The sequence below is a fragment of the Montipora foliosa genome, chromosome 1 (genome assembly GCF_036669935.1).
Source record: "Montipora foliosa isolate CH-2021 chromosome 1, ASM3666993v2, whole genome shotgun sequence".
NCBI classification, from domain to species: Eukaryota; Metazoa; Cnidaria; class Anthozoa; order Scleractinia; family Acroporidae; genus Montipora; species Montipora foliosa.
In genome coordinates, this window is record NC_090869.1 from 48,368,107 (window position 1) to 48,379,549 (window position 11,443).

At 37.3% G+C, this 11,443-nt stretch overlaps 1 protein-coding gene across 1 annotated transcript in view; it reads left to right on the plus strand.

The window, feature by feature from the left end:
• Positions 1-6,347, plus strand: part of LOC137970482 (uncharacterized) — a 6,492-nt gene extending 145 nt beyond the window's left edge. The window contains exons 1-3 of the mRNA XM_068817002.1: positions 1-960; positions 5,346-5,405; positions 6,208-6,347. The exon at positions 1-960 is cut by the window's left edge and continues 145 nt beyond it. Coding sequence (XP_068673103.1) covers positions 1-960; positions 5,346-5,405; positions 6,208-6,347 — 1,160 coding nt within the window. The remainder of the gene's footprint in view (positions 961-5,345; positions 5,406-6,207) is intronic.
• Positions 6,348-11,443: the final 5,096 nt, after the last annotated feature.

Consider the following 11,443-nt stretch of genomic DNA (forward strand, 5'->3'; position numbering starts at 1 on the left):
AGAACATTGTGATATTGCGGCCAGATAAGGGTAATGGGGTAGTAATTTTAGATAGACAAGAATATAACAAGGGTTTATTTAAAATCATTAACGACACTACTAAATTCAGGGTCCTTACATCCGACCCTACCCTTACCCGGGAAGGGAAACTCCAGCGCTATCTTAGAGTACTTAGGAAAAAAGGTCACTTTGACCCTGAAGTTTATGAGGCCATTTATCCAAGTGGATCCCAGCCTGCTAGGATCTATGGTCTCCCTAAGATGCACAAACTACGTGCGCCAAATTCCACCCCACCATTTCGGCCCATAGTTTCCTCCATAGGCACCTACAACTACAGCTTGGCCAAATACTTAAGTAATCTACTCCAACCTCATATTCCATCCACATTCATTGCTTCAGATTCCTTCACTTTTGTGAAGGAAATCAATGAGCTATCTTTGCATGGGATGTTTATGGTGTCCTTCGATGTTGAAAGCCTCTTCACCAACATCCCTCTAGATGATTGCATTAATCTTGCTGTCAAGTATATAACTGAGGGTAACCCAGGTTTGAAACTTAGTAAACATGAGCTTAAAAGGTTATTTGAGTTTGCTACCAAGGAAACTCACTTCCTGTTCAAGGGTAACTTCTATGACCAGGTGGATGGTGTAGCCATGGGGTCCCCCCTTGCCCCTGTTCTCGCCAATCTCATTATGCGTCACCATGAGAATATATGGTTGGATCAATACGGGGATTCAGAGGTCTTATTCTATCGTCGCTACCTAGACGATACATTTTGCCTTTTCCGCTCGGAACAGGATGCAACCCTTTTCTTCAATTACATCAACAATCAACACCCCAATATACGCTTTACAATGGAACGGGAAGCTGACCATGTTCTACCTTTCCTAGATGTTCTAATCAATAACACTGACCTGCACCAAAGTGTAACCACCGTTTACCGGAAAAAAACTTTCACAGGTTTGCTCACCAGTTATCTGAGTTTTTGCCCCTTTACCTACAAATTGGGGTTAATCAAAACCTTGATTGATAGAACTTTTAACATAAACAACGCTTGGATGGGGTTTCATACTGACCTTCAAAAATTGTCTGTCATTCTGCGGAGGAATCTCTTCCCTGAGAACCTTATCAACAAATATATTTCTAAATATATTCAGACAGCAGTCAAGGGAGGGAAAACACAGTCTCATTCAGGAATCGAGCCCCAAGAAACACCTAAGTTTTTCTTTAAAATCCCTTATGTTGGGCACTTCTCAGTCACGGCACAGAGGAGTATACGCAAACTTGCTAATCGGTTATGTAAACCTATTGATATAAGGTTAGTCTTCACTACTTTCAAAGTCAGGAATCTTTTTAATGTGAAAGATGCTGTCCCTGTAGGGCTTCGCACACGTGTGGTCTATAAATTTTCGTGTGCAAGTTGTAATGCTTGTTATGTTGGTGAAACCAGCCGACACTTCTCCACACGAGTGCGCGAGCACTTACTTTCAGACAGATCTTCGAACGTTTTTAAACAGCTGCAGAATTCAGAGTTTTGTAAGGCATCCTGCACACCGGATTGCTTTGAGATCCTGGACTCTGCAGCCACTAAGTACCAAGTGAAGCTTAAGGAATTCATGTATATAAAATGGGAGAAGCCCGATCTCAACCAGCAGGTGAAACACATTAACCTGACTCTCTCCCTGTAAGGAACTAAGCGTCACTCATTAAAAAATTTTTGTTTTGTTCTGTTTTGATTCATTACGCAATATTGACAACGCAATGTAACGAAGTTTGTAAGATCGCGCGCGCTTTAAATTCAACGGCAATTTCAAAATATGTAACACTGAAGATGACGGATGTACCGTCGAAACATGTCTGGAAAATTAAAGAAAGTTGTTATTTTCATTCAACTAATTATGAGCTCACTTTAAAGTCAAATAATATTCTGACTATCGATGAACTTAAGTTGCTGGGAGTGACGATTGACAATAAGCTCACCTTTTCTTCACATATTAAATTGGTTCTTAGTAAAATTCATGCAAAGATAGCTGCCTTGCGCAGAATCAGGAATTTTATTGATAGTGACACTGCTGTTAAACTATATAAGCAGATCTTGTTGCAGTATAATTTAGATTCCATTAAGCATAGGTGCATGGTCCAAGCTCTGACACTTGTGTACAAAAGCTATCCCAATTATATAAGTAATATGTTTAGAATCAAAAACTGTGTTTACAATCTTCGCGGCAATGGTAGCAGACTCGATCAGCCGGCCCCTAATACTGGTTTTAAACACAGATCTTTTTCGTATATTGCATGCCGCCTCTGGAACAAGATACCTTTGCATGTTAGGGAGGCCCCAAATCTTAATAATTTTATGGCCAAACTAAAGAAACTTAAGTTGAGCCAGGACGAGTGTCGTTGTAATTTCTGCTCTAATTAGATGCTATTATAAATTTATAGTATGGATAGGTATTTTTATTATAGATTCTTAGTCTAGTATTTTCTTAATCTATATACTAATGTAGATACACGTACATTTTTGTAACGAGTCTTTTTTAGGCTCATCAATGTCACGTGTTGAAATAAAGTTTTTCAGTTCAGTTTCAATGAAACAGGCTTAAGATAGCAATTAAATAGCTATGAAATAGATACAACATTGATTATACATAGCACAAATAACCAGGTGTTTACTTAGCTAGGTAAAAAAAATAGCGTTTTAATAGATGCTGTGAAGTCATATCTTTTATACTTTCAATTCGTACATGATTGAATGGCATTGGCTTAAAATATCAAATCAATGGGTACATGTAAAACATAGGTTAAAAAACATAGGTTATATATAGTGTAAATAACTAGGTGGTTTAATGAAATGGTAAAATATACTGTTAAAATAGCATTTAAGTAGATTATAGATACAAGAATACTTTTTGATCCAATCCCTGCAGGTTTGAACAAGAAACAGGCTTAAAATATTAGTTAAATAGCTTCTAAATAGATAATTCATAGACTATACACAGACTTAAAATTTTGGCAATAATTATTTATGACTTTAATATAATTTGCACATATACATACCTCCAACAATGCTAAATTAGAACTAACAGACATTGAAGGTAATAATTATTGGTTATAAACATATTGACAAAAGTTTGTATACATATGCTGCCCGATTTAGGTTCCCTTTTCCTTTTTTTAATTTCTTTAGTACGTCTGATTACCGTACTAATGTTTTGTAGTCCCTTTATTTTGTTTGGTACGCTGTTTTGTATTTTTTTAGCTCATTTAATTAACCTGCTCTTCCTTGTTTGATTTGATCTGCTACAAATTAAATGCTTAAAATCTTAGATAACAAGACTATTGATACTTTCACAGGTACTAACCTACTAATAAAGTTATGAATTAGTCAAATACTACATGGCATGTCCACAAGAACTCTGCCGTATTTAAAATACTTAGTTAACAAGAACACTGCTGTACGAGACGTACTAACGTACTAAGGATACATTTAAATACTCAGATAACAAGAACACTGCCGTACGAGGCGTACTAACGTACTAAGGATACATTAAAACACTTAGATAACAAGAACACTGCCGTATGAGACATACTAGCATACTAAGGATACATTAAAATACTTAAATAACGAGAACACTACAGTACTAAGCGTACTAACGTACTAAGGATACATTACAACACTCAGATAACAAGAACACTGCCGTACGAGGCACGAGGCGTACTAACGTACAAAGGATACATTGCAATACTTGGATAACAAAAGCATTGCATTGCATGCCATACTAGGCGCAGTAACATATTTAGCCACAACATGTGAAGATACACGGCTGTCGTATTATCGTTTCAGAAAAGTACTTCGAAGCGTAAGACATGAAGGTAATAAAATTGCCATTTGTCTTGCATCGTTTCGATATGTCAATGACCCTTGGATTGATTATTTATCTTCGCGTAACAGTGTAAATAATAAACTCAAGATTTCACTAATTTTAGATCACAAAATGTTATTCTTTTGAGGGGACTACCCAGGACGAACACAGACCAATACGTGTTCTTTACGTCACCAGAACAAGGACTCTGGGAACAAGAACCCAGTTACTGTCGAGATCTGCGCGTGCGCTACACTTTCTACCGCCTCTCAGTCACTTGTCCGTGTTCTCTGTTGTCTCCTTCTCCTCCTCTTGCTGCAATGAAGAAACAAAGGCTATTGTAGCAGCTAGCTTTACACCAGAAGCGATCCAATCTCAGCTACAACAACGTAGACAAGCGCAGGAAGAGTTAAACTCTGCACTTGCTTCTTTGCAAGCCATAGACTTTCTGTCTGTTTTTAGAAGAAAGCTCATCATAGACGAACAGCAGGCTTTGTTGCTGTTGTCATGCAAACTAACGTTCAACGATGTGATGAATGTGAATTTTCACTCAATGACTCCTTATGGAAGTTAACGGAAGAAGGTAGCGACAATTACAACAGATTTATTGGGCCCCCTATACAGTCATGTTTGGCTTGTGAAGACACGCTAGTGATGAAAAATTCTCCTTCAAGGGCAATCATATATGAGTCGACGGGACCGCAGCCTGCCACCAAAGTAACTCTTGTTTGCAATAGTTGCAAGACGACCTATGGCTTAACCAGATGAAAGAGGCAAACACCTATACCCAAAAGCAATCGACTCTTGCCTTGTTGAAGGCAGTAATGTGACATACATGGATAGAAGTCTCTACAAGTGGATTCCTTGTCTCGGGTTAGTACTGAAGGCCTTAATTGCTTCATTGAAGAATATCGGTAATTTATGTAAGCTTATAAGCTTAATAATTATTATTTGTTGTGCTTCTTTACAAGACGTGGCTCTCAAACTTGACCATTGTACTAATTTTTCATGTCCAGTATAATAAATTATAAAAATGCTATTAGTTTGGGCCTTTCCATGAAGACCCTTCAAAATCTTTTTATTAAGAATGGCTAGAAATGTGGGCTACTTTGTCATATAAGAGAAGAATGACCGCTCATTTAAACATAAAGATCTGCTCAATCAAGAACAAACAGCCACTTAATTTTATTTTAACCTGGATATACAGGCATTAACAGTACACCTTTTTGTTTTTTCAGGAACCATAGTTGCATTTAGTGGCTTTTCCGAAGCTTACAATGAAGTATTTTTCAGTGACAACAAGTTACATATGGCTCAAGAATATCTGCTGCCTTTAAATGAGTAACCTGGATCTCATAATCCTCTTGATTTTAGGCAGGTAGTGACTTTTCAGATATACATAATGTAAATCTGCATGGGTTATTTTTATTTTTTGTGAACATAATGGTTGTTACAGGTACATTTAATTTTTAAATTCATCAGGAAGGGATCCATCTGCATCTGCCAGTAATTTGAAACAAGATACGTGTAGGTCTTCTAAAGGTCAGTGTTAGATATGATAACAGATAGAATGTTGATTTCCTTTTGCTTCTTTTGAATATTACAAAATATTTTGTGCAGTATTGTCTCTTTTTTTATACTCCTCTATTTGATGAGGATTCGATATTCGTAAGCATGAGTAATAGTAAAGTTACCACTTTTAACATTCATTATCAAACTCATCAATAATTCATAAAGTTAAAACAAAGGAAATCACAACCGTGAAGGAGGTTTGGATACCCTGCCTTAATTAGCATAGATTTTGACGGTTTTACTTCTCCGTTTACTCCTTAGTTTTTGTTTCGATTAAGAAGATATATCAAACACACGAGACAGTGTTTGGTTATCCAAACACCTCGAATTTTGCCCAAAATACGCCGCTGTGCATCATATTTTCAGCTCTCTTCTTGGTGTTTAGATATCCCAATGAAACACTGCGTCTCGTGTTTGATATATTACATCTAAGTATAAGCAAAGGTTATGGAATAAATTATTCTCATGCCAACACCATATTTACTGTAGGAAAGTTATTGAAATAAAAAACAAATCTAAAGTTGCCAAATGCAAAAAATATAGTCTTCAATTTCTCAGAGAAGATAGTTACCAAAGTGTCGACTAAACCAGAACTTTTAGGCACCAATGACCATATCAGTTGCAATTTTTGAGCCCTACATTAATTAAATAATAACTTTAGGTGATTGCTTGGTTGATTAAGGTTTGCAAGCTAAGTTGGTTACATGTGTTGTTTTCATGCAAACCACACTTCTAGGTTTTATACTAAAAAGTTTTTGTCGTGCTAACACAGCCAACCTACCAGGCGAGATCACAAGTAAGACTGTGGCAAAGTGTTTTTGGAAGCAAGAGCTGATGGAGGAGCTAGATGATCTGGGGTTACAAGAATCATGGACTTTTTCAGAGAGCAAGGATCCTGGCAACAAGTTGTGAGGAAATGAGGAGGATGCAATGGAATATATTGAGCAATTGAGGTCTGAAAGTTTGTATTCTCATCAGTGTTGAGAAAGTTGCCAGAAAAAAGGTAAGGAAGTTTACATGCATTTTGTGAAGGTAGATTTTTTTAAAGTTAGCTTTGCAGTACCAATTGACGTCATTGTTTAGGTAAAAGTTGCAAAATATGTCACTGACCTAATATCTTGATAGTGAGTTCTTCGGCAAATAACAGGGTGTTTACATTAAGAACTGTTAACTAATAGTGTGGTCTTACTGTGTTGAACCAGGTTGTGGTGTTCTCTATGTGGCTGATGGGAATTGGAAACTAAAGTATCCTCACTGCATGTGGATGGTCCCCATCGAAATGGAGGGTTTTCAAAACCTCATTAACTACCCCAGCATGTGCCCCCTCTCTCCCATGCGAGGCCAGGCGTTTTGTTCAGTGCACTGTGAAATGGCAAAGAGTGTTGCAATTCCCATGGAATTCGTGATTTCTTGAAATCCTGTGGACTTTCGGGTACACCCTCTGTTTTTTTGTGTGTTTGTATGTTTAAAGTCAATCATGTTTTTCGATCATTCCTTCATGTCCTAGTTTTGAATTGAGATATCATTAGAGGGGAGCAACGTGCTGTCCTCTTTTTGTTGTTGTAAGGGGCTGTCAGCCTAGCACAATTTTAACACCCTTTTATACTAGGAGTTGACAAAGGGGACACCAAAACTGTTCATGAAAACATTGAGGAAAAGTTAGAAGCCTGTTGAAGTAGAACAACATCTGGCAAGCAAGTGGATGCAAAAACTTACCAAGGTGTAGTTTTGTGGCTAGGATCCTAAAAATTAAATATATTGTTAGGATGGTTATACCTGTATATCAGCTAATTTATACATACATGTACTGGTATTTCAATCTGTTCCAATCCCAAAATACATGTTAATTAATGCCCTAGTTTGGTTTGATTTTTTGATATATTGTGGAAGTAATGTCAAACACGATATTGGCCTACGACAATATGTGCCATGTTGATGGTATGAAAGTTGCCTGCATGGACCTCCCTTTTCTAAGTCCACTGAGCCGAGTGTGGCAATGCATTGTCAAAGTTGTTGACAAATTACACATTCGTAATCACAAAGATGTAAAATGCAAGACGATCTACAATCTTGGGGGGAAAGTGCCTGACGGTTACAACACAATGGCTGCCGAGCAAACTTTTGTATGGGCAAGTAGACTTAAACGTATCCTGTGTGCTATGCCAAGACTCCATCAGTTTTTCTACATCCATAGGGATCTTAAACGTCGCAATTTTTACATCCAACGATGTCATCAATCAAGCAAAAATCCGTTGCTACCTAAACAGTCAGACATGGGTTCCACAGACGAAAAAATAATCGTTTAATTGTTTTGTGGTGTTCTATCTGTCAAGGGTTTCTCAACAGTAATTTAAACCTACATGTACGTTTTAATTTACTCTAGTTGTACTTTGACATGTTTTGGTTAAAGGGGCAGTATCATGGGAACTATCCCTGATATTTTGACCAAAATTTCACTTAGTCAATTTTCAGTGCCTTTTTCATTCGTGAATGGCTTCTGGAGTACCAATGAGATAAAATCAAGTAAAGTTTACACTAAAAATGAGCCAGAGTAAGTTGTGACCAATTTCATTGAACAAGTTGACCTGACTTGTTCGAGTTGGCATCCATCTTCTTCTTGGCCAAGCATAACCAAAAACGTTTAAGAATGGTTACTGTGAGCCAAAATAGCCAGTTTGAAGAACATTTGGCCATAATTTTTCGTTTGCCATCAGTAAACTTTGCTGCACAGATTTGTACTAACAATTCATGATACTGCCCCTTTAAATAAGGTGTCGCAAGACCTCATCATTGTCCACAAATTAATGAGCAGTGCATAACAGTGAAAAATCGGCAGTCAAAACAATCAGTAGAATACAGAGAGATGTCAATGCGGTGCGGTAACATTTTTTCTCAGCAGTGTTAAAAGTTAACAAAAAAAGCGATTACATATACAAAATAAATTATCTTTGTTGTGTACATTTACGTAGGGCAAAAGACTTCATACACAGAACTCCCCCTAATCTTCCTTAACAATCGGTTATTTTAGGTTCCGGTTATTGCATCGATTCTCATTATTAAGAATACATGTAAAAATGGTTATTCATATATTTGAGTTACTTAATTATTCTCTGAAAAGCCCCATGATGAGAGCTTTAAATGAGTTGTTTTGATAATTGTAGAATAATTTACCTATGTTCAATAATGTTACGGTTGTCTAAGTCTCTTACTGATCAAGCACATTTTTGAATATATATTGTGAACTTTAACTCTAACTTTGAGCCTCCAAAGGCTGTAAATTGATTCTTACTTCAATTTAGTAATGAAAGGGGATTTAATTATATACCTGTATTAATCCTGTGTATCTTGCTTTCCCTCTTTGCATGAAAGGCATTGAAAAGTGCTGTCATACTCAGACAATCGCATTCCAATGCATTTTGGGTGTTGCCATTGGTTTGCACGAGTTACACTTAACCATTCCTGACGTCTTTTTTGATTTACAAAGGTTGCAATGGCCTGACCTTTCTTGAAACGCCAGTTTCCTCTTGGTACTTCCTGTTACCCAGGGGACAAAATGATATGTTGGTTAAGGGAAGAGAGGAACGATAAGGAAAAACAGGGATCCCCTGAACATTACTGAATGAATCAATTTCAAACAAAAAGGAAGATCGCAATTTACAGCAAAGGAGGTTTGTTTAAGCTCGGAATATATGATTTATGTGCAATCTAAAATCTGTTGGTACCATGATAAGTCCATTGCAACTATAAAAGCCTAAAAAAATACACTGGCGGTCGTTGTAACTTGTAGTTATCAATTTGAAGACTGAGTAATTGTTGTGTTGAATTAGAATATGTACCGGTCAAAACGGCTCCTGTTTTGGATTTCTGTAAAACTATGTAAAATATTTTGGCACCATTGACTGTTTAGCTTCCGTTGTAACTTCTAACAAGGGAATCAACGAACATGTCTATGCAATTTTTTTTCGTTAAGAAAGTTTCAAAGGTTGATGTCAAATTATATTTTCCTATTTAAGATAACACGAGTTTTAACAATAATGTTATACCTGAACAGGATGACTTGCTTTCGGTTGGTAAGGGCGTGCCTACGATGCAGAATAAAATCTGTTTAAAATGTTTTGTTGTGAACGAAAAGGGTGAGGGGAGGGGGTTATAAAATTTTTGTTTTGTTACTCATAATACACTCAACCAAAATAACTCAATTCTGATTGCACAAGAAAAGTACAATTCCAAATAGTACTCCTTAAGTTATCATGGCAACGGTGCATGAGCACAGCCAAACAAGCGGAATTTTGTACTTTGAGAACATTTCGATCGTTTTGATGGGTGAAACTGGACGAAAAGTTACAAGCTGAAATTGTCATCATCTGGAATGATTAGTTGGACTAATTTATTACATACAGGGTAATTTTCAAGTTGCATGACCTCGTACACCTTATTCCAAAATGACCGCCACTTTAAATTTTTTTTTTTTGTTTGCTTGCAAATTGGCCCTTGTTGCCTCGTTCCTAAACTCGAAATTCAGAAGAATATTTTCCCTTGAACAAGGCAACAAGGGCTAATTTGCAAGCAAACAAAAGAACACTGATTTACGGTACCGCGAGCGTTCATGTGTCTACCAATATTGGACTTGCTGCGTTAGTCACTTTGTACGACATTACAAGTAGGTAAGTAACAACTTTTTTTTTCGAGGGTAGCACGTGACAGTAAAAAAAATATCAACCAATGGCCCTTAATATTAATAATACTAAGAGTTCGAAATCAAAAACAAGTTACAACACACCTCTGGTTATGGTCTCCAGGCTTCTGGTGACTGTTGACGCGTCCGGTCTGGAAATGTGGCTGGTCTGTTGGATCTCTTCTTGCAGATTTTGAATTTTTGATGCTGCAATTTCTATTTTCCTGCTGAGATCATCATTTTTTTCCTCTCCTCTATTAACCTCATTTCCAGTGCTTCCACGGCTGTTTCACAAGGAGTTTCTTGCTCTGTCCACTGCTTCTTTCTTTTCGTGAGTTCCTCCTTCAGTTGCTCTCAGTTGTCGCAAACCTCTTGCTCGCGAGTGATGACTACATCACTGGAGTTATCGTGCATACCAAACCCTTAGAAATAATACATAAAAAGAAAGAAAGAATAACTGAATAATTAGCTCTTCCAGAATACAGACAATGTCACATTCACCAACAAAAACTACACCAGAACAAACCATTTAATTCTGGTATGGTCTTAAATTAGGTTTGAAACAATGAGTTTTCTGGACAGGCCATATCTGGGAGTGGCAATGAAATGCAGGCATCTGTTATCTCGAGATTGTCAAAGTTATCGGTAAGCGAAAAATGATTACAGATCAAATTTATCTGTTAGATTTCATTATGAACTTACAACTGTGGATGGTCTTCATGTGATCTTCGTGTAATGCTTGACGGGGAAACTTAATAGATGCTTCCCTTTTCCCATTTCCAAAATCACTTCTGAAGTCCGCATTGGCTCCATTCACCGCCCTGCATACTTGAAGAAGATTCGTTGAGCTGTAAGGCGTCCCTGACTTGCTCAGGAAGTCTGTCAGGTTTGCCCTGAGGATGTGGATGGCATCACCCAGAGCAGAATCCCTCACCTTGACACAAGGTTTAATCCAACTTCCTACCTTGAAACGGAATGACATACACATGAACAATTTCATTCTTGGTGTGCCCACCTCACACAGTTATTTACATGTTGCAAATACAAAACAACTTGCAGTTGGCGTTACTCCAGTCGTGCAAAATGATCTTGCAGAACCATTATGTTTAAAAAGGTTCCTTTAAGGCATTTACATTTATTTTAATGAGTGCATTGTATCAGGTTCATGCCCTCCTTTAATAAAATAATGGTTAGAAGTGACTGTGGACTTTCACCCAATGCTTCCTTACAAGTGGCCAACGTTTCGCATTCCTTTAATATGAATGGCAAAAAGGTATTAGTTATAAGCAGTAGCCATATGCAGTCGTTGACTGCCCATTGTTGATTTATAACA